Genomic DNA, 21,932 nt, shown 5'->3' on the forward strand with positions numbered 1-21,932 from the left:
TTTCACAAGGCAGTCAAACAGCATATTCTGAGGAACCACATTTAAGGACAATGGAGATAGCACTGAGCGGAGGGCGAGCAGTATGGAGATTCAGAGGCTATCATCCATAGTCGTGGGCCAGGCAGGCTAATTGTATTTAGAATTTGCCCCGTCTGATATCTCTAGTCTCTTAATCTCACATAACAAGGTGGCTCTGCTTGGTGATAAGTTCCTATTGGATCCGGTAGGATCCGATCCGGCACTGCTGGGAGCCTTTCATAGGACTAGTATGGAACGCCGCGGGGCTTTGCCAAGGATTATTATGTTACACTCGTCAAGACACGCAAGATTGATATCTCATTCAAGTCTGTGTTTATCTGCCTATATTATTTGTTGCCATGGATTAAAATCCCTAGACGCAGGGTCCAAGCTTCGCAAATTTTGGAATTTTGGTCATGATAATGAGTATGCCACTTAGAAATCGATTCCCTTCTGAAAAATGCCTCAATCTGTGCCCCATTAGTTACTCATCATACATGAAACGGTTAAACAATTGGCAATACATGCACACAAGGACCTGTGTATACGATTGAAGCCTGTTCTATAAATGAGCACCTGAAACATCTGAAGACACTATCCCAGCCTCGATGTACAAACGTCGTGGCTTGGAGCACGCAAGAAGTAACCGTGTACAAAGCTAACGGCAGCGCGGGGGCAGAGCGTTAGAAAAAGTAAGAAACGATTTCCACAAGAGGGATAAATGATGATTTACCGACTCTTCTTCGTTTCTGAAGCTTTTTCCACCGAATTCAAGTAGAATGTAGATTTCGCGAATTTCACAAAGCGGCGTAGAACACCTACTGAAAAGGTTGATCCTAATAAGTAGCACTACCGGGAATGTTATTGATCTCTACCATGCTTTTATGATGTATGTAAATGTGAATTTGATGCCACCAGCTCTTTACTTCATGTCCTTGAGCTATCGATGAGCCTAATTATCTTGCTAAAACAAGGTCTGTGAAGAGGCATGCACAACCCAATATAGGAAAGTCCAACCAAGTAAGAGATTCATGTTCCGATACTAGATCAATCTCAAATATAGAAATCCAATTTATTAGCATGTCGTGGCTCATGAGATGATTTAAAGAGACCATCTGGTTTACTGATTGCATATTCCTCCCCTCACTAGTGGTCATGATGTTTGGGTGAATACCTCATACCTGGTAGCCTAGCCAAATCAAACAAAGTTCCACTAAAACGGAGCAAAAGCTGGACTGATAGATGAAATCCACTTCCAAAACATTGCGACTCCAGTGGAGATTCGCAGGAGGTCTGAGCCCATCAGCAGTGACGTTTCACCGAGCTGCCTCACTCTATGGCCAAAAAGAAAACTCACAAACCTGTATTTTTTCCACGAAGGATTTCGACTTGCACTTTGTCACTCATAATTCACTGATGTACCCCTGATACGATAAGGCAATATCAAACACCACTACAACAGCTGATATTAACATCTTATCCGAACTTCAGACTGACCTCACACTACAAACCTACCATCCGCAACTTCCGGTGCGGTAGACTGCATTCTACTGTGCCCTACGTAGCGAATTCTTCTTTTTCCGAAGTAGCACAAAGGCCATAGTCAGTTGCAAAGAGCTGGATATAATGTGATAGCCAGTGGCTGGACATAAATCCTTGCGCGAAAGCATGCGAAGCACATATTCATTTGCCTCTTATTATCCCCTCGTAATACGTTCTACGAGCAAGCATTGATTCATGTCACTATGAAAGGAATCAGCCCATGTTAGTAGACCCTAAAAATGGGAACAGATGAATGTAAAGGGCTACACAATATCTTTACGGGTTTTGGCACGCTTAAGATATTATCCGGTAAATACCTTCACCTAAAGATGTATCAGGGAAATTAGATCAAGAGCCGTCAATTAAATTAATAGCGTCTCAGCATTTCTCTGTTTGGGGGCTCTTTAAGGTTTGAAATGATCTGAGCGACACAAAGGAATGTTTTTCATATCTGCACTACTAGGCAAAGTCCGTCCGATAACATCAGCACTGTGATCTTCAATCGGTGTCGGCAGACCCCTTGCATATAAAGTATCACACCAGAATGGTGATATACTTGAAGGGTCAAGCTTCGCTTCCTTTTGGCGAGCGTATTGGCCGTAGGTATGGTAAAGCTTGTTAGTAAGTCTATATCTAGTTCGGAGTTAGCACCCAAGCTTTGTGCTTTATATAGGTATCATGTGCACACTAATAAGACTAGCGCTCGAAACTCGTGGACAGCTTGATAAGATAGATATTTCAACTTTACCCAAATGAACGCTCCTGGGCAATGCGATCTCACCTACTTAATGTGTGATGATCCAAATAAGATCATTGCGAGATAATAAGCGCTTGCTATCTTTCGGGGTCCTCGTCTTAAGGTACGGATGCAAGGCTCCACGAGTGGGATGGATAGGGTATAGCCCTGGAAAGGTAACGGCACAATCGCGTGCTCGTACACTTTGAGACAGGTACCTCAACCACCATCTCCAATAGAAGGTCACAGAATATATAAATTGTGTGACAAGTAGTCCAGTGACTGACGATCACTCGAGAAGTCAAGGTCCACGCGCGATTTGAGTCGGGTGTGACTCAGGTGAAGTGGTAGGCCTATTGATCCTTACTGTGTCGATTACTATTTCAGCTGCATTATCTGTGATATTCCTAGCACTAAAGCTATTTTTGTGAACTCTCATGGGACTTGATCTAAAAAAGCAAAAATCACGGCGCTGGCGCGCAAATTCGATGTTCAAACTTGCCGAGGCTAGATGTCAGTGATTTCATATGAAACTCCCTCCAACATTCATGTGCATCTAGAAACATTTTCGGTCAGAGATCACGGTTAAATACACCCTTGCAGTAGATTGCCGTCATGTTCCAGGTTTTCTGCCGGTCCTGTTTGGGCGAGAAGCATGGTTGATGTAGATCATGCCGTTCGATCGCATTCAAGCTCTGCCCTGATATCGAGAGACCCCGAGTGTTGATGGCGTATGATGTTTTCTCATCTAGATTGATTCACATATTTAAACGCCATTGTGAGCTTGAAGAGTCCGTGCCGCCTGTTCGGATTGTACCAGTGGACACATGATCTCGATAAATTTTGCTTTTTCTGTCATCAATACTCACACCTCCGGGCTGGCACTGTGTTGAGACGCTTCAACTTGGTTAAATCGACTATTGATGAGTTGCTTTCTCCCAGAAAAAGGAATATAGTCAATCCAAATTCCACTGTGCTACCTTCAACATTTTGTTCTTGAACTTCATCATCATGAAGTATCCTTGTGATAGATCAGCGTATTATTGCCTCATTTCTCGCTTTTTGCTTTTTTTGGGTAACATTCCCTAGGTGTCCGAGCAAACATGTATAAAGAGTCTCGAAAACGCTATGACTGAGCTTGAGACTTTGTTGAAGCCTCAAACCTCATATCTCGAGTGAATATCATTTGAGCGTACCGAGACCCTTCTTCTGAAGAAAGATTATGGATTACAAAGTATGCAGTTACCTCTATGGCGTTATCCTGATCACACTTACATACTTTGTTTGCCTTATCTCATATCGAATCTTCTTAAGCCCCCTGGCGAAATTTCCGGGCCCAACTCTAGCCGCTGCGTCAGGATGGTATGAAGCATATTTCCAGTTGGTAAAGCAAGGAAGGTTTACATGGCAAATCGAATATCTTCATCAAAAATATGGGCCAGTGGTTCGCATCAAGCCTAATGAAGTGCATGTCCACGACCCCGACAACTACACGACACTCTATTCAGGACCGACGCATAACCGCGAAAAGGAGCGCTGGTTCTACTACACTGGCCTTACCAGTTCCTTATTCTCTACCGCAGACCACAGATCGCATCGGGCGCGGAGAAGTTTGATCAGTCCATTCTTTACACGAAAGGCAGTTCGAGAGTTCCAGCCTGTTCTTCAAGAAAAGCTCCAATCACTGTGTCGTCATTTCTCCCAGTCAATAAATTGCGATGCAACATTGGAGCTTCACGCTGCCTTCATATCATTTGCAGGTGATGCTATGTCGCAGTACGCCTTTGGAGAGCAACGTGGATTCCGATTTCTCGATGAGCCGGAATTGACGTCGACTTGGAAGAACGGAGTGAATGCAATGTTCGCTAGTGCAAGATTGGTCAGACAATTTCCATTTTTGTATCCCTTGGGGCACTTGATACCTTTTCTATCATGCTTGGTGTACCCATCATTTAGGCGAACATATTATGTAGAAACTGTGAGTGAATCTTGGCCTACTATGTCGAAGCTAAATGTCACTGATAACAAGCTAGACTATCAAAAGAATGGTCAAGCGTGCCATTCAGGATCAACAAGACGGTAAACTGGATGACGAGCAGAAAAAAAGGGCAATTTACCCTGCAATGCTGGCTAACGACAAGGTACCACCGAGTGAAAAACAGGCCAAACGCCTTCAAGAAGACGCGACCTTCTTCATGCTTGCAGCCTCAGATGCCCCCTCGGAAGCTCTTGCAATCACCAGCTTTCACATTCTTGACAATCCGAAAGTGCTTCGAAGGTTAAAGGATGAGCTATTCTCAGCATTCCCGGAAGTCACAAGCATTCCAAGTCTAGATGAATTAGAGCGTCTCCCTTATCTAGTAAGAAATTCCGGATCACATACTCGGAAGTCAAGCACTGAGCAAACTTGAACAGACTGCAGTCCTAAGAGAAGGTTTACGGCTGTCGAACATTGTTGTTCCCCGGCAGCCCCGGGTGGCGCCAGATGAGGTCCTGCAATTCCACAATTGGAAGATTCCACCTGGAGTATGTTGGATGTTGCAAAACCAATTAAACTGACTTGAAATGTGGACTGATTCCTTTCAGACACCGGTTAGCATGACAATTTATCATATCCTGAGAGATCCGCGCATCTTTCCAGAACCGACGAAATTCAATCCAGAGCGGTGGCTGATTGGACCGGAAGAACTTCGAAAGCTGGAAAAATACCTGGTTCCATTTTCCAAAGGTGGACTGGGATGCTTAGGTCCCAAGTAAGCTCAACATCTTTATCTGCAATCTCACTACTGACGATCATCAGTATGGCATGGGCATGGTTATACTTGGTTATTGGCACGATTTTTCGACGATTCGACCTTGTTTTGTATAACACAACAAGGGAAAATGTTGAGATGGTGCAAGATAATTTTAGCGGACAGACCGCTCAAGGCATGAATAATGTGCAAGTGAAAGTGCGACGGGAAAATCTCTGACGTCGGGATTCATGATCAAGCCCAGATGTTCACTGGCAGCTACAGTGGGTCACAACCGCGTTCCCAAGGATCTCAACATGAAATATGTATAAACCTGTTTTTATTCCAGTCAATATGGACATCTTCACAATTTCGGATACCTATAGGCTGCCAAATAGAACATGATTCAATAAACTATTGAGAGTGACAAAGAAAGTTTGCAATGCATCGATCAATCCATTCTGACATCCCCTAGCTAGTAGAGATACAAAGACCATGAGTATTGCAAAGGAATATCGAATTGTTGAAGGATCAGCTCAAAACATCAAATAAGCTGCTTCCATCTGGCTAACCAGCCCGGAAAAATTGAAATCGTAATCCTAGATACAAATGCAAAGGCGGATATAGTCGAGATAGTCACCATTATGATCAATGGACTGAAGGGAGCAAAAGCGTGACTCGCGTTCTGCAGCTGAGACTGTATTTTCTGTAGGTAGCCCCTCGAAGCGGTAGACTGTTGGGTCATGCTAGCGGCTTGAGGCTCAGACTCCGGCGGTTGGATTGTGAATGTTATGGCACCGTTTAAATCGCGCTCCCAGGGCATCATATATCTATGCCCGCAATAACTGCCAGTAAAAGTTAGTACGGCTCTCAAATTGCCAAGGAATACGACTGTACCTCCAATGAACAAGGCCCATTGCAACATCCTGGCAACCTTGGATAAACGCCTGGGTAATAATCGCCTTCGATTCATTCTCGCATTTCGTAAGGAGACGTTTTTCAGCGTCACGTAAACCCATTGCTTCATTGACGGCAAACTCGTAGCTCTGGCTCATTGCCGTGTTGCAGTCAATTGAGCGATTCAGCATCAACACCGGAACAAGGTTCTCGATTTGATTATCACCCTAGAGGTTTCAGCACGAGACCTATTGGGGGATTTCTGGTCATCTTACAATTTCCTTCCGCATTGAAAACATGTCATTCGTTCTATCGCGCCTATGAGTATATTCCTTGCTAATCCATTTATCAGTGGACGCCAAGAACTCACATATGAACGATATATGAGGCATGTCTCCACAGATCTTTCATAGGTCGGTCGTTGACATCGTCCCTAGTAATATCGAGTCCATAAATGAATCTAGAATGGTCAGATATCCTTCTCTCTTATGGTAATATATCGGGTAGATCATACGGAATCGTTGCAATCACACAATATACTGCAGCTGTGGCCTCACGGCGGTTCCAATAATGTCTAACATGTGGTTAGCAAGCGGCGGGCAACACGTAAGAAGGGATCCACATCTCACTGGATGGACGGGATGTGGGAGTCCTCGAAGATGCTGTCGACATTGTTCAGGCTTCCCACATATCGCAGCATTTCATCACACAGAATCTCACGAGTCTCTAGAATTCCTTTAACATCATATCCCGCAATGTACTTCTAACACATAAATTCAGAATTTCACATACCTTTTGAACAAACCCGATGGATATGCAGGCCGATTTCGTCCCAGCACTGAAGACCCTTCTGTAGTTCCATGTCGAACATAGAAAGGTCTGGTGCTTCTCCATCTCCATTGAGCGAATACTTGAAATACTGCAAGCTGGCCTCTCTGTAGGCCCCAACGATACCGGTGTCATACTTCAACGAGCCACAATCGAAAACTCAAGTTTCGTGCCACTGTTAGCGTCTCTGTAATTTTCAGCATGTTTTGTTAGGGAAACTTACTGTCATCATACACGAAATACTTTAATTTTGATATAATCGTATCAGCCATGGAATCTTTCGAGGCCATTGGTAGGTTAAACAAACCCAGGCAAAATACTTAGCAGCCGTACAAAGCACATCGAATGATGCATCTGTAGTCCAAACGGCAGCAAATAAGCCAAAGTCGGCAGCCTTGAGTTTCTGAGCGGTGCGCTTGTCGTCCACCCATCTTCATTCAACATTAGTTATCTTCATATCATGACCTAACTTCTCAAAAGCGGGGCAGCCTTGGTTATATGCAGCATACTTTTCGATCCATGGGTCAAGAACGTCCTCTTTTGCCCTTTTATACTCTTTGTGGGTCCTGGGCTTCCATTCAGGAAGTATCTCGTATACATTCGGAATAGTCACTTTCTGACCTCCAAGGGACTCTCGGAAGGTTGTGTGATAGGTAGCCATAGCCTGCGAACTCTTATATTAGACAATGTTAAAAGCAAAGTTCAGCTGGGCAAATTCCTCATTATGATGTGGGATTGAATTTATATTAGACCTTGGTTTTTTCTTATCTTCAAAGGCATATCCCATGCTTCATTTCACAAGCTCCATTTGCCACAAGACTCGCTTCATCCCTTCGTATCCTCGTCAGCTGCTTTTCGGGTAGCGGTCTGCTGCATCAAAAGACATTTCACTTGATTAGGTGGACAGCAACGCATGTACTGCACAGCCCGCCCCGAATATACGATATCACATTCGATTTTGTATCGCTAATTGGGATATTAACATGAAAGTAAGTTGGAATACCGGCAAATAATCCTTCTCTAGATAGACACGTCACACGGTAGACTCCTTGCTTACGTGCTAATCGAAACTTAAAATCACCACAGCTGAAGAAATTCAGAAAGCGTACATCACCTATGGGCGGTGTGAATAGGTAGAGGGGCATGCTGCTTAGGCTCGTATTGAGTTCCTTCCAGTTATCGGGTGAATAGTAGTGGGGCTGGACGTTAATCTCGACGGATCACAGTAAGGACTCGGCAATTCTGTTCAATTTCTGGTTCAGCTACTCCCTTTCGAAGGCCAGTGGTCGTTTTTCTTGTTTCTCCTCATGCACGCCATGGTAACATATACCTAGTCATGGAAATTTCTGCCGAGGAACACATCAGTGAAACCAACACTGTATGAAGATTCGGTAGTAATATGGGTTCAGTGTGCTTCATCTAGGAATGATGGCGAAGGTGGAGACACTTAATGATTCACTGAAAGAGATTTCACGTGCATCTACTAGCTTGTTGGATCTTGATCTACGTATCTTAAGCGCAATGCAGGGTGAGATCGGCATCAGTGGGGCATGCGTCGGCTCATCGAATTCCAGTACCCATTACGTTCACGGCGCAGCCTGCCGACCAGATACAGCAGCCTTAGAAAACGATTATGAATGTCTGAAGATGTCTCTGTTGTGCTTTGACAAGCCCGGAATTCTGAGAATGATTGACTACTCCCGAGATATCTGTGAACATCTGCCTCTTTACATACTGGCTTTTCGATCATGAGATAAATGATGGATGTATCCGTGTGCCTTCTTTGTCTTCTTCTTATATAAGTAGCACTATTGCCGGTGAAATGGGTGGCTAAGTAGAAGGCAAAAAAGCTCCGAGTCAATATTCACTATTTGGATATTTTGTCTCTTTTGTTTATCTGAGAATTATCTTCAATTTCCTTCTTACCATTCTGGTTGTCTCTTTTGAATCGAGTTATAGGGAGATTCCGGTTACTAGTAAAATATAACACTGCATCTAGAAGATATCTCTTAGACATTTACTTAGTTTTCAACAGTATGTTGAAATATTACCTAGTCAGCTAACATGGAGCTAAGAAGTTCTGATAAGACGAGCGATAATTACCCACGTTGGAAACTCAAACCGACGCCTCTGGTTTCTGCGGTATGAAATTCTGCTCATACCTACTAATTCCCTTGAGAAAGCTCAATAGCACGGAGAAGTTTATGATGTGTAGCCTGGTCTCATTCAAAAGCCCTAGAGTGACGCACGAGTTGCAGTCTAGCCTTACAGATATAGCTATCACTGACCGCGTGGCATATGATAGGTGAAGTAGTTATCGCCGATACGGTAGACATAATGCGGTTATCGTGCGATTATATGTCGAATCTCGGGGTTTCAACAAATTTGACACACTCTGTTACTGAGCTCATGGTATTGCGCCAGTTGCCTTGGAGCTACCGCATTGGCGAAACCATTATGGCCCTAGAACGAAGCTCACACTAAATAATTACAGAGAACTTGTGAGATGACGAGGGGGCGACGTACTACCAGGTGGGGTCCCTTTTTTGCAGCCCAATAATATTAGTGGGATTTTCAACCTGGGGACCGAAACTTTGGGAGACTTACTTCTGATTGTGCCATCTTAGCATAAGGATCCACTGACTAGGATCGACTTCCCTCATGTGCCTTGGGGGCCAAAACAATCAATCAGGGCAGACCCTTTTGATCCCCTGATCCCTTTAGCGAAGTCCAGATAGTGACACTACTCGTTCAAGGATTAAAAAATTCAAAACCGCTGGTTTATCCTTCTCTCTAACTCAGGTTTTCCAAAAATGCATGCAGCATCATGCATGGTCATTTTCGGCCTACTAATAGGTTTTTATCTTGCCAAACAGCGCAAGTCAACTTCAACTCCGTCCTTGCCCCTGCCGCCAGGACCCAAGCCACTACCACTCATTGGCAATGTCCACCAAGCTCCCAAATCACATGGCTGGCGGACGTACCGCGAATGGAGCGAGGAGTATGGCCCGATCGTTCATGTCAATATGCTTGGACAGCCCGTCATCATTTTGTCAACATCCGAAGTAGCACACGACCTTTTAGCAAAGCGTGGAGCCATTTTCTCGGACCGACCTCAGCTTTTCGTAAGATTACAAACCTCCCTGTGAATATGCAAACACAAAATAAGCTTACTTGTTTACAGTTAGCAACCGAGCTAGCCTTGAAGGGACTTAACATTCTCATGATGAATTATACGGAGCAATTCAAACACCATCAGAGGTTACAAGTCTCTGTGTTGAATGCGACACCGGCAGCCGCATATCTCCCCTTTCAGGCTCTGGAATCCCAACAACTACTACGCGATCTCCTGGACAATGCAGGTGGTGCTGGTTCTGATAAAATTCAAGGAACCTTTCAACGTACAACCGCTAGTATTATCCATACATTACTTTATGGCTTCCGTATCAAGGACCCCAACGACCCCGTCCTTCGTGCTGTGGTCAAATTGAACGATGAGTTCTCCGAGTTTATCCAGATTGGAGCGCACATTGTGGATCAGTTCCCAATACTCAATAACCTGCCTGGTTTCTTAGCACCGTGGCAGGCAAAAGCCGAGAACCACTACACAACTAAACATAATCTACGTGTTGAGAACTTCCGTCGGGGTATAGAGTCCGATTCTTGGAATATTTCGAAATATCTCAAGAAAACCGCTGAAAATGATAGCCTTGGTATGCCCTTGGATGAGCTAGCATTTGAGCTTGGGACTATGATCGATGCCGCGCTAGATGGTACTACTGACAGCCTAATCTGGTTTGTGGTAGCTTGTATTACACAAGATAACGGCTTCATTGCCAAGGCATGTGCAGAGCTTGATGCTCATGTCGGACGCGACCGACTTCCAGTCCCAGATGACAAGCCTAACCTACCATACATCACGGCTATTGTTGAAGAAGTATTCCGTTGGCGGCCCGCCGGACCTGAGGGTGTTCCTCATCTGAATAGAGAGGAAGTCACCTACAATGGATATACCATTCCCAAGGGCTCTATTGTTATACCCAATGTTTGGACTATCTCCCGGGAGGAGGCCGTATTCGGACCAAAGCCTGATGACTTTATCCCAGATCGTTGGCTGGGTGAGGATGGTAAATTGCAAGCCTTTCCTCCCGCGGCCTTTGGCTATGGAAGGCGGGCCTGCCCTGGGCGGCATTTTGCCCGCAACGTCATCTGGATTGTTATCGCTCAGCTTCTATGGTCATTTGACATCAAGGCTGGCTTGTCTGAGACGGGCGATTCCACCGTGGTTGATCCAGTTGCATGCACCTATGGCCTGGTTATGCGGGCTTTACCTTTCAAGGCTTCTTTTAACCCTCGTGGGCCTTGGGTGCGCGAAGTTATCACCAAAAGTGGCGACACATACAGCAAGGATCATGGGGCCATGCTCGATCAAATCGGTGCAGAATTTGCTAAGATTTAGCGAGCCCTGTCCTTGTTTCCCTCACACTAAGTCAATTATGCATTCATGGTTGTAGTGATTCTGTGAACCATCTCCCAAGGAACAAATCATAAACTGCCAACAATAGTCCTTTGGCCCTATGACATGGTACTTATATTTATCGTAAACCCATTACCTAAGGTCTCCTAGGCACGGAATTCTTGCCTTGCCGTACGGTACCACTGCGCAGATGTTCTGCGGGTAGATCTATTTTCTCGATCCTGGATAGCAGCTGTGCTCAAGTGTCATTGCTGCGACCAAGCTATAAATGCGAATGTTTAGGTCCTTTCGTGGAGCCTAGTCTTGAAAGTTAGGCTCGTGGTGCCCGATGAGCCCTCTCCGGAATAGACCGGGGAATATCCTATTTCAAGATAATGAGTTGGGCTGGCACTAATAAGCTAATCTAAGCGAGGTCTTGGCTTGCTTGCTTTGTGCTTAAAGAAGAATCATACTAGCTTGGACGGGGCGACTAGACCCACCAGCTGACCCCCTTAAAGGGAATAACCTATCACAATCCAGAGGATGATTCCATTGGCTCAAACCCATCGACATTATACCCGCACAGCCCCATTTTCAGCCTCCGGAGTTTAATCCGAGCAATTTGGGTAAAGTGTACATATTGGCAGCATTGTCAGGCACAAAAAAAAGGGGGCAGTGGAGCGCTCTTCGTTCATGCTCTAGCGAGTCGAACATGGAGGAATCACCGGAGTCGATATTGCTTCACACCGGTATGAAGACACCTCGTCGCGAAGCATTCAGTCAAGATGATCATACGCTTCTCGACGACCCATCCAACGAGAATGATCCGCCCGCAGAAAGTACCGCGCACCAAACAGGACAGAACCAGGATCCTGCGAGAAAAGTCAACGCACCACTACCTCCACAGGCACGGCTGTTAGACCGATCTTGGTACATACTGTACCTTGCGCTTGGATACATTGGCTTGGCCCTCTTTTCCTGGGTCGTCACTTGCATTCTATCAGTCCGTCCTATCACTGCCAATCACTACGGCGTTTGGATATGGAATGCTCAAAATAATGGCTACGGATGGACCAGCTCCGACTATTTCCACTCTCTGTATGTGCGGAATGAGCGATGGTATCGTGCCGCTCAAATTATTCAATCTATTGTCACCGTCTTCACTATCCCGTTGACTTCTGCTGTCTGCTCCAGTGCTGCCGTCATTTACATTCAACAGCGACGGGGGCTCAGCCTTCTGCAGATGATGACACTCGCAGATAAGGGCTGGAATGATCTGAGAACATACGGCAGAACCATCCCATACCTACCCATGGATGGCTGGAAACACTATGGTAGCGCTTTTCTTCTTCTGGCTATGTTTGTGAATGTCCTGGGCGCAGTAATATCCCCTCTTCAGGCGATCTTCTTGTCGTCCACAATAACCAAGACTCCTACTTGGCCCTCGGAGGTACTCTATCTCCTTGACATCCCAGACCAGTTTCAATCCGAGGTAGACAATGGATTCGATTACAATTTTGTTGTGGTCATGACTCGCAGCGCCCTAACCTCCGCCACCGTTTCACAACAACAGGCCCAGCTCTGGCAGGGTGGCAAGGTATCCTGTGCCTTTACTGACGGGGTCACGAAGCTACCCACATCCTGTAACAATGGCGGTGCAACATTTCAAAATCTGGAAGAGTTGTCGGACCCCTTTCTGGCGCAATTGCCCAGTGGTTACAATACTGGTCTTATTCGGCAATTTGCCCCTCGTATCAATTCAAGTGCACACTATGAGAACATCTCGGCGGAGAACTTTCCAAAGAATTGTGATCAAAAAGATGGGGCTTTTTTCGTTCAATATACCAACACGACTGATAAATATTTCTCAGAAACGTGGGGTGTGCAGGCGTGTATGCCTGCTAATCTCACCAGTTCACCTTGGAAATCCACACGAGACCGCCAAGATTTCACAGAGGAGCTCTATCTGAATATCACATTAATCAATTACGAGTATATGCAATACGGAAGCGGTGACTTTCAGGTCAATAGCACCTTTTACAAAGTCACTGTCAATACAACGGGTGGCTATTTCGAGCTACCGAATTACATGAACGGCGGATCTGCCGGTTCCTTGTTGGACAAAGACCCGAATACCCTCTGCGGGAATGATTGCGAGATCCAAGGCTTCAGCGACAACATTTAGTACGCGTGCTCCTCTCCAAGTAATCCTTTTGATTTTGTAATCCACATGCTAACTCACCAAACCAGTGATCATGATGACGACCCCAAACGTAAACGGCGAGGACTGACGATTTCTGAGGATAACTCCGTTTCACTGGAGACTGTGACGAATAAAGGACCACTTCTGACTATAGCGCTGGCCCTGTTTGGCGATGGATCGTTCATCCAAACCCGTCAAGCATACCCGCAAACCTTCGCCTCCCCAGAAATCGAGGCAACTGAATCAGGCTCTTATCCCGATTACATATATACCTGCAAGGACTTGGCACCTCTCGATCTCCTCATTAGCGGAGACATGGACTGTATCGTCACCGATGCCGGGGGGACCAACGCATCCGCACTCGATGAAGTGGTCGCCAAATGGATCAACAATTTCAACGACCCGGACACTATGAGCTCTGTGTTCAACGTCGCTGCATTTTTAGCTAATCAAGCCTGGATTAATAACAATATCGAGAGAGCTGTGATGTCTTTGACAGTTAGTTTCGATATGGGGGTCGACACCAAGATCCCCGTAATCTCCAGGGCCGGGGTAATTCTTATCTCCACCCTTCTTGGTATCGACGTTTTCATTATTTTGGCGCTCGCAACTTATGCGTGGTGGTCTCCTCGATGGACAAGATACATGGACTCGTGGGCTATGATGAGAATTGGGGCTTCTCTCACTCAAGATGCCTCGTTGCTCGTTAGTCGGGAGGAAGACAAAGTAAAGGCGCTTGATGGGATTCCGGGATGGATCGGTGATAATTCAGAGAAGCACGAACCAGTTGGTACGTTGGAACTTGGTGGTTTGAGGGCCATATCCTCGAGAAAAGTCCCACGGTTCAATGGCTTCGATGTGAATAAGAAGCAGCGGCTTTACAACGAGAGAGTCGAGGCCCAGGCTTACTTCGCCTGGCGGCATGCACAGAAGAGGATGCCTGACGCTCAAGAACCATAATAATTAATTTTCTTTGTGAATACATACTGAATTGAGCCTCTCAAATTACGCTATTTTTGTTCTTTGAATGAGATCAACGAACTCAATCAACAGGTAGATCTTCCTGGCCGGACGAGCCGAGGTACTTCCCTGACTTAGTCTAATTCTTCAGCGCCCATTAAGTGAGACATCAGTGATCTTGCCGTTCCAACTTTCAACAGGGAAATAACCTTAGCACTATTTGCCTCCAGCCTCTCCTGCTTGAATTTGACTAGCTCTTTGATTCCGACGTAGACATTTTTGATCGCGCTGCTCAGTCTCAAAATCCTAGCCACGCAGGTCGTGCTGCCGCCAAGTCTCTCGTCACAAAGCTTCGTTGTGGTTATAGCACTGTGTTGGCCGGGAGAATTTCGTGGATGCGTTCCTTGTGGAGGTTGTGTTCGTCGACAATTTCGATGAAAACAACATTGTTCTGCGTGAGTCGGGCCTGGATCTCCCTTTAAATCTCGCGGTTATTCTAAGAATATCCTGTCGAAATTACATTCCCGGTCGAGGCATCGACAGGTACAGCTACCCACAGAGCTTCTTGTCGGCTGGTGGTGACTTTGAGCATGGACAAATGCCTCTGCTCGCAAATTCATAGCTGTGGCGTCACCGAGAAGCAGTTAAAGCAACAGGCTAATTGCCCAGTAGTTGGAAATGACAGGGGGTTCGGCCACCTAACCAGATTCTATACACTACCCGCTAACCATATCTCTGCACCAAATCCCTCATGACATCAAGGACCCTGTTCAAAAGGTTAGTTGCCACTAGGCCTTATGCTGCTAACAATCTTACTGTGTTCGGAGCGCCTGGTCATCGACAAAAAGTGCTGATACATGGGTATCGAACCTCCTAGCTTGCTGTTAATGATATGTAATAGCAAATAGATGTGAATACCGGGGTTTCTCACAGCCTATAGAGGTCCAAACGGCCTTCAAAGTCTTCTTCCGGTGGCGAAACCTCGATGAACCTCTTGTAGGCGGCAACATACTCGTCACCAAACCTGTTGCAAGCTGGTCTCCACTGGCCAAACTCGTCTTCAAATTCACCTTCATTAAGCTGAGTAAACAATGGTGAGCCATAGAAGAACTTACATTCATTGTGCGCAAAAAAGCTGCATGCATCAAAGATAAGAGGCTTTCCATTGTTGACATCTATCCCTGCATTCGCGTGCCAAAGGTCTCCGTGGACAAGTGAAGGTTTCACCGTTCTGCCATCACACTCGAGGGGGCTCAGCAGCCTAGGGATGACCCTTTCAAATAGAGCTTTGGACAGGACAGCGAGATCTTCACTAGGCCCCTTCCTTTCAATCTCTAAGTTGAGTGCCTGCCTCATGCTCTTTGCAAAGAAAGTCTCCCAACTATCTTCCCATCCAACGAATTGCGGTAGCATTCCTGCGTAGGTGGTGATATGGAAACCGAATTTGCCGTTGGGTGATACACTTTTCCCATGCAGTGTTGAAAGTTGAGCGGCAAATTCGTCAGGGTCAGGCATACCATGAGTCATTTCTCGAAATTCGCAGAGGATGAAGTGGTTGTCAGGTATCGTGCCATAGGTCCCGCAAGCGATGGGCCTTGGAACGAAAGATGGCAGAACGGTATAGATCGCTCTCATCGACTCGAATTCCCCTTTAGTAATATTCATGCCCAAATCTTTCGAAAGAACCTTGATGAAGAAGGACTGTGGTGTGCCATCGCGAAGCAAAACATCGATACGGCCCGTCTGCGCCCAGAAGCTTACGCCGTGCTTCGCGGTAGAAATGATCTTACATCCTTCAGGTAGTTCTGTGGAGGAAGTCAATACAAAGATGATCTGCGAGGCTTGTGGGGAGCCTGTAGCTTACCCCTCGACACAGCTGGATCGACCTTGGTGTTTCCTGCCTCAAATTCCAGGCGATCTACGCCGTATTTCATGCCCTATGATGTCACGGGCGAGAGTAGCAGGGGGACAACAAGACCGAAAATGACTCAGTGAATTGATCACTGTCGGTAAAAAGTGAAGATATAGCTGAGTAACAAAATCGGAGAAGAAAAAAAGGACGGGTAGGAATAACATTTCAATGGTCTCCACCCCCGAGCGGGATCTTCCTTAGCGCAATTCCCATTACAGTCATGTATCATAGTCATATTCAATTTTCCCAGCTCTGTAACATACTATAAGAACATTTAGAAGTGCGAGTTTTTCAAGCATTTCAAGCGATCATATCATCATCACGGCACCTCGTGCCATTAGTATCAAATTGCTTACACAAGGCGATATTGATTGCGATGCGAAAGGCATTAACCACTGCCCCATTCGGATCCGTTTGCGTCGCCAGCTGAATCGCTCGCGTCATGAACGCCGGCATTCCCCAAGCCCAATTAGGCGCACCTGATGTGTCTCCACCCACCGCTGCAGGATCGTTGTATTCTCGGAGAATTCCCGTACAAGGAATTGCTGGATTCTGGCTCTCTGCGTACGGCATCGTATCAATTACTTGGAGTTTGCAGGGAAACCCCAGGGCATTACTGAATCCACCCTCGAGTACTTTTTTTATCGCTGAGAATTTACTTGCGTAGTTGGGGTCGAGGCCGGCCACACAAATATAGACAGGCTTGGTTGAGGCGTTGCAGCCGTCTGCAGAGAACCAATCATAACTTGAGTTGGTGTCGCCGTGCTCATGAAGAAACAGCAAGTTGGCTCCCGGGGTGTGATAGATGTCCACCAGTGCAGGAGGGTTGAAACCGAACCCGTATCTTTTACGATGAGTCAATTTTATTCTCTGTAGTCCTGCCAAGGTAATCAAACTCACGGTGTGGTGGTTGGATGCAATGCAGGGAAATACCAATGCATATGGAATGCAGTACACATATCATAGCCGTGACGAGAGGCACAAAGGCTATCTTGATATCCTCCACAAGGGCGCAATCCGAAAATATTAAGCTGCATGTCGGGAGCAAAAAAGTCACCAAGATCTTCAGTGTAAGTATCGCAGCCACCGGCGTGTATTACGAGCCATTTCTTTGTGTTACGGGCCGTTACTGGAATGTCGTAGATGGCATAATCACAGTCCATACGCTTCCAACCATTGATAGTTGTCACTTCGATACCACGACAGCTGGGATCTGAGGCGAGTGAGTTGTTACACTGAGGAGGTGATCCAATATAGCAATCCCGATCAGATACACTGGCTAGAATAACGTCTAGGAGACCGTAGAGAGCCCAAATAATGATCGATATATTTATCATGGCTGGAGATAAGCAATTTAGACAGTGATGAGGAGTCAGCAGTATAAAGGGTTATCAATTAAACTCCGTGTCGACTCTGTGTGAGCGCTAAGCAGCCAATATAAATCAAAACAATACGATTCAAACTAATGAGGATGACGTGATAGATCTTGCGGGTGTTTATTTAAATTATACTTCAGGATCGGTATACTCGTCATAAGTCTAGAATTTGTTTGCACTAGGAAGCGCAGTGGAGACCCTAGGCCGCCCCGCCCCATTTCTCGTGTCTCAACACGACCTGTTTCCAGGGTTTCTATCAACCACAGACTAAAAAGCAATGAATATTTCGAATGCTACAAGTCATGATAAAACTATGAGTAGCAGATCGAGTCAAGCACATTTGCTAGATATACAAGAGTTCAGGGCCATAGTGAAGCAGAGGATAAGGAACAAGCTTTGCATTACTGACCACCTGCGGCTGATCTCCCGACTGCTGGTTTCCAAGGCACACAAACCTTTGGGTGCCTTGGAAACCAATCATTAACTCAAGGTTCAATTAGATGTGAGATTCTACTGGTTCAACCTTCGAAAGTCAATCGGGTTTTTTTCGCAGGTAAGTTCACATATTTTTGTAATGATTATCGGGCTTATAACGACCTAAATTGCTAAATTGCGTGTTATTAAGCAGTCTTTGGTATGATCTTTAAGAATTGTTCCATTGTCACGTCTTCGAACAAGGTCTAAAAATCGATTTCATGCGTAAACGAAGTTCAGGGCTGGGTGTGCGAAAACCAATATGATGCAGTAATTTGTGAAAAAATCAGTAGTAACTTTGTTGACCAGAACTTCAAGCAATTGGCCATTTAAAATCGATCTTGGAGTCTGGGATATCTTGACTGAGCCCCTTATGTTTTTAGGTGTCAATGATGCCATCAATGATGGGTGGGAAACATGGACACCCTTAGGGATTCAGTCAAATAGGTATCTACTCTGGGCTTTACCTATTTCCCCTGAAATTGAATGGCTTTATACACACTAAGTGTAAGTAATATCATGTTGAAGCCTATATTAACAAGCTGCCTAGGTCCCTCAGGCGAGTTACTAGTTAAGGTTACTGCCCCTGGAAGATTCGGCCAACGTGATGCATTGGTTTGTAATGGCGATTGTATTTCTCTGGGGGTCTAGTGGCTATTGACTTATTATCATAGAGATAGATGTTGCCCTAGTAATTCAGTAGAGTATACTAGGGTGATAGGAAAATACAAATAGTACAGCTAGGAGGTCCGAGATGAACCGAGCCCAACCCCGCTCTTCGATTGAATGGAGTCCAACCACGATTTCTCCTGGGGGTAGAGATCCATCCTCTAGGCACCAGTCCAACTTTCAATCTCTGCGGTCGCCCGGCCACAGAATGGAATATCGTCAAACCAAATATGGCTCTAAATGAAAGATCTCACGAGGATTATACTATCGGATGGATATGCGCACTGCCGCTCGAGATGGCAGCATCCAAAGCGACTCTTGACCAATTACATCCACGATTGCCTCAATCCCCAGACGATCATAATGTGTATACCTTGGGAGAACTATATGGTCACAACATAGTGATTGCCTGTCTACCGCCTAGTATCTATGGTATCTATTCTGCGAGTCTTGTTGCAACCCACATGCTTCACACGTTCCCAGCGCTCCGGTTCACTCTTTTAGTAGGCATCGGGGGCGGCGTACCGAGAGACAGAAATGATATTAGGCTTGGTGATGTAGTGGTCAGCAAGCCAACAGGTACTTTTGGTGGAGTTGTGCAGTATGACCTTGGAAAGTCCATCGGTAGCAATCGCCTCCAGCGTACCGGCGCTTTGAACAAACCACCGGCCATTCTACTAGCAGCAAGCTCGCATTTACAGGCAGACCATATGATCGGCAACTCTCAAATTCCTTTTCATCTGGCAAATATCATGGCGCGATTCCCCAAACGTACCAGTCCTTCTTACCCCGGCTGCGAGTACGATATTCTTTTTCAACCGCAGTATCAACATGTGGGAGATCCAAATGCGATATGCAATAATTGCAGCTATGGACACATAGTTCCTCGTCCACCGCGCCCGTCAAGCAATCCCCAAATCCACTATGGCTTGATCGCCTCAGGGAATCAAGTAATTAAACACGGCGTGATGAGAGACGATATCGCGGGCGATCTTGGTGGTGATATTCTATGCTTTGAAATGGAGGCGGCAGGACTTATGAATGACTTCAAATGCTTAGTGATACGAGGAATTTGCGACTATGCGGACTCGCATAAGAACAAAATCTGGCAACCCTATGCAGCAGTGGCAGCAGCCGCCTATGCAAAGGAGCTGTTATCGGTCATCCCTGTGGTACAGATACAGACGAGCCCAAAAGCGTACACCGAGTGAGTGAACAATTTTTACAACACCAATTGATTTGATTAACTAATTCGACATTAGCTTGCAAAGGGGCAGCTTGGGCGAGCTCAGCTTGGAAAGTCTACTGAAACTTCCTAAGGTTGATCCAACACCATCGCAAAATGGAATTTTCCAGTCAGGGACAATTCAACTCATTCGCCGAGCACAAAGACTTGCTTCGACAATACCATGGTATGCTACATTCTTGTGCACAACTTGTGAGCTAATAGATATTAATCTTGATTGTGAAAATTTTGGATGGATCTGTTGTCATTGTAAACATGGACCATTCAGTATCAGCCTTTCTAATCTTTGTTTCTCGTGTGGTCATGCCTTGTTCTCTTTCTAGGCACTCTGAAAATACAATAAATGACCGAGCAATGCCAGACAGAGTGCAAATTGTGCCTCTAGGGTTGTAACTGAGCGTTTTTAGAACCCCTTACCTCTTGCCCACTAATTATGTCGAAGTGCAAATTTTGAGAAGCCGATTTTGAATAAGTGGGCTTCGCATGAAAGCTGCCGATCCTCGCTCAGTAGATTGGCTTTTTCGTCACTGGGCTCCCCAGCCGCCCTCAGAAGGATGACAGGTGCATCAACGGTCATTGGAAAGGTGTACCCACATTGCTTTCCAGCATTCATGATGACTGTCAGCAGATACGCTCTGCAGAAGTTGGCAAGAAAGCAGGGGAAGTATGAAGTCCACTGGATAATGAAACAGGCGAGCGGCCTGGATATCAAGAATTGAGATGAATAAATGAGGATGTAGGAAGAGAAAAGTTTTGATGACTGAACGGAAAGAGGAGGTGGCTTCTTTTTCTGACGAATGCCGTTATGGGAAGGAGCGCAGGGTATATCGAAACAGGAAGGCGCGGCCACTTTCGATTCAAATTGTCCTACCGCCATCCCAAGAAGATGCATAAGTAGATGGATCAGGCCGTTTTACTTTGGATTGAATGATAAGGAGAGCCATTGACACTGGCCATGTAGATTGGCGGTAAGTAATTCACATTAATCTTCCCTTCTAATTAGTTCTTGATATCTAGTTCTCCATACCTATAACTGCATTAATTATTTAACTTTGGCTTACTGGAAGAAATAGCCCAATTCACTCAAGTGCCATATGAAGCCAGAAAGTGCTATAGAAAAAGCAGCCATGTATTCGTCTAGGTACCATATCCGATGCTCTGCATTATAAGGGGCCTATGGAACGCGAGACCGAAGCTATAAGCACTCACTCCGCGAAAAAGCCGCCGCCTTGGAAGAGCAATTCGCTCCACATCCAAATGACCCCATATCTGTTCAAATGAACAAATATCAAACGTAGCAAGTCCAACGGATTCATGTACTGTCTCCGAGAAAAACACCGATTTGGTCCGTCATGTCACAGTAGCCTCTTATGGTGCTGAGGTTCATGAGATTTCTCCTTGTCGCCGTAAAGGGCGATGAGCCTCAACCTAAGTAAGTTTTTGTGCCTACATTGATCACGAATCATACTGCCAAGTGAGAAGGAAGCTGCCAGCGAACTTGTATTGGAGGTGGTCCGCTGGATGGAACGAGAATTCCAGTGTGCTGGCAAGCCAAACAAAATCGAACCCAGCGCCATATAAAACATAAGCCAAGAAATTATTACCCATTGGGATAATGTTGTAAAATAATTTTTCTACGTTGATGTCTGGACAGTATATATAATCTTACTTTTGCGGCTTGGTCATCACTAGCTAGATCATGTAGTATGGTCCTCGTTGAGCCACTGGCGGGTACTAACCTCCGTACTTACCACCGTGCTAAGAACGTCCTGATGCTAAAACTGACATCGCCAATAACGCTTTCCAAGCCAAGTCAGGACGATATCACAATCCCAAAGGCTCTAAGTACCAGAAGAATACCAATCTCGCGCATAAATGCACCA

At 45.6% G+C, this 21,932-nt stretch overlaps 6 protein-coding genes across 6 annotated transcripts; 4 read left to right on the top strand and 2 right to left on the bottom strand.

Annotated features, from left to right (window-relative positions):
* Positions 1 to 3,518: 3,518 nt before the first annotated feature.
* On the top strand, positions 3,519 to 5,268 carry N7484_004282 (cytochrome P450; the record flags this gene model as incomplete). The annotated part of the gene is made up of 5 exons (XM_057114702.1): positions 3,519 to 4,274; positions 4,363 to 4,656; positions 4,712 to 4,822; positions 4,883 to 5,049; positions 5,097 to 5,268. 5 exons carry the CDS (start codon positions 3,519 to 3,521, stop codon positions 5,266 to 5,268), a joined length of 1,500 nt encoding a protein of 499 aa, XP_056974842.1.
* Positions 5,269 to 5,858: 590 nt separating this feature from the next.
* N7484_004283 (terpene synthase family protein) lies at positions 5,859 to 7,426 on the bottom strand (the record flags this gene model as incomplete). Its single annotated transcript, XM_057114703.1, has 9 exons — positions 5,859 to 6,152; positions 6,201 to 6,243; positions 6,296 to 6,385; positions 6,440 to 6,499; positions 6,555 to 6,688; positions 6,731 to 6,912; positions 6,977 to 6,995; positions 7,061 to 7,184; positions 7,263 to 7,426. Coding segments are annotated over 9 exons (1,110 nt in total), but the record flags the coding sequence as incomplete, so codon positions are not given.
* Positions 7,427 to 9,566: 2,140 nt separating this feature from the next.
* N7484_004284 (cytochrome P450) lies at positions 9,567 to 11,212 on the top strand (the record flags this gene model as incomplete). The annotated part of the gene is made up of 2 exons (XM_057114704.1): positions 9,567 to 9,878; positions 9,938 to 11,212. 2 exons carry the CDS (start codon positions 9,567 to 9,569, stop codon positions 11,210 to 11,212), a joined length of 1,587 nt encoding a protein of 528 aa, XP_056974844.1.
* Positions 11,213 to 11,921: 709 nt separating this feature from the next.
* Positions 11,922 to 14,372, top strand: N7484_004285 (uncharacterized protein; the record flags this gene model as incomplete). Its single annotated transcript, XM_057114705.1, has 2 exons — positions 11,922 to 13,393; positions 13,460 to 14,372. The coding sequence occupies 2 exons, from the start codon at positions 11,922 to 11,924 to the stop codon at positions 14,370 to 14,372; spliced, it is 2,385 nt and encodes a 794-aa protein (XP_056974845.1).
* A 927-nt stretch (positions 14,373 to 15,299) lies between these two features.
* N7484_004286 (Fructosamine/Ketosamine-3-kinase) lies at positions 15,300 to 16,306 on the bottom strand (the record flags this gene model as incomplete). The annotated part of the gene is made up of 2 exons (XM_057114706.1): positions 15,300 to 16,177; positions 16,237 to 16,306. The coding sequence occupies 2 exons, from the start codon at positions 16,304 to 16,306 to the stop codon at positions 15,300 to 15,302; spliced, it is 948 nt and encodes a 315-aa protein (XP_056974846.1).
* A 2,727-nt stretch (positions 16,307 to 19,033) lies between these two features.
* N7484_004287 (5'-methylthioadenosine/S-adenosylhomocysteine nucleosidase family protein) lies at positions 19,034 to 20,014 on the top strand (the record flags this gene model as incomplete). The annotated part of the gene is made up of 1 exon (XM_057114707.1): positions 19,034 to 20,014. The coding sequence occupies one exon, from the start codon at positions 19,034 to 19,036 to the stop codon at positions 20,012 to 20,014; it is 981 nt and encodes a 326-aa protein (XP_056974847.1).
* Positions 20,015 to 21,932: the final 1,918 nt, after the last annotated feature.

This window comes from Penicillium longicatenatum (assembly GCF_028827895.1).
Source record: "Penicillium longicatenatum strain IBT 33135 chromosome Unknown contig_2_segment0_segment0, whole genome shotgun sequence".
NCBI lineage: Eukaryota > Fungi > Ascomycota > Eurotiomycetes > Eurotiales > Aspergillaceae > Penicillium > Penicillium longicatenatum.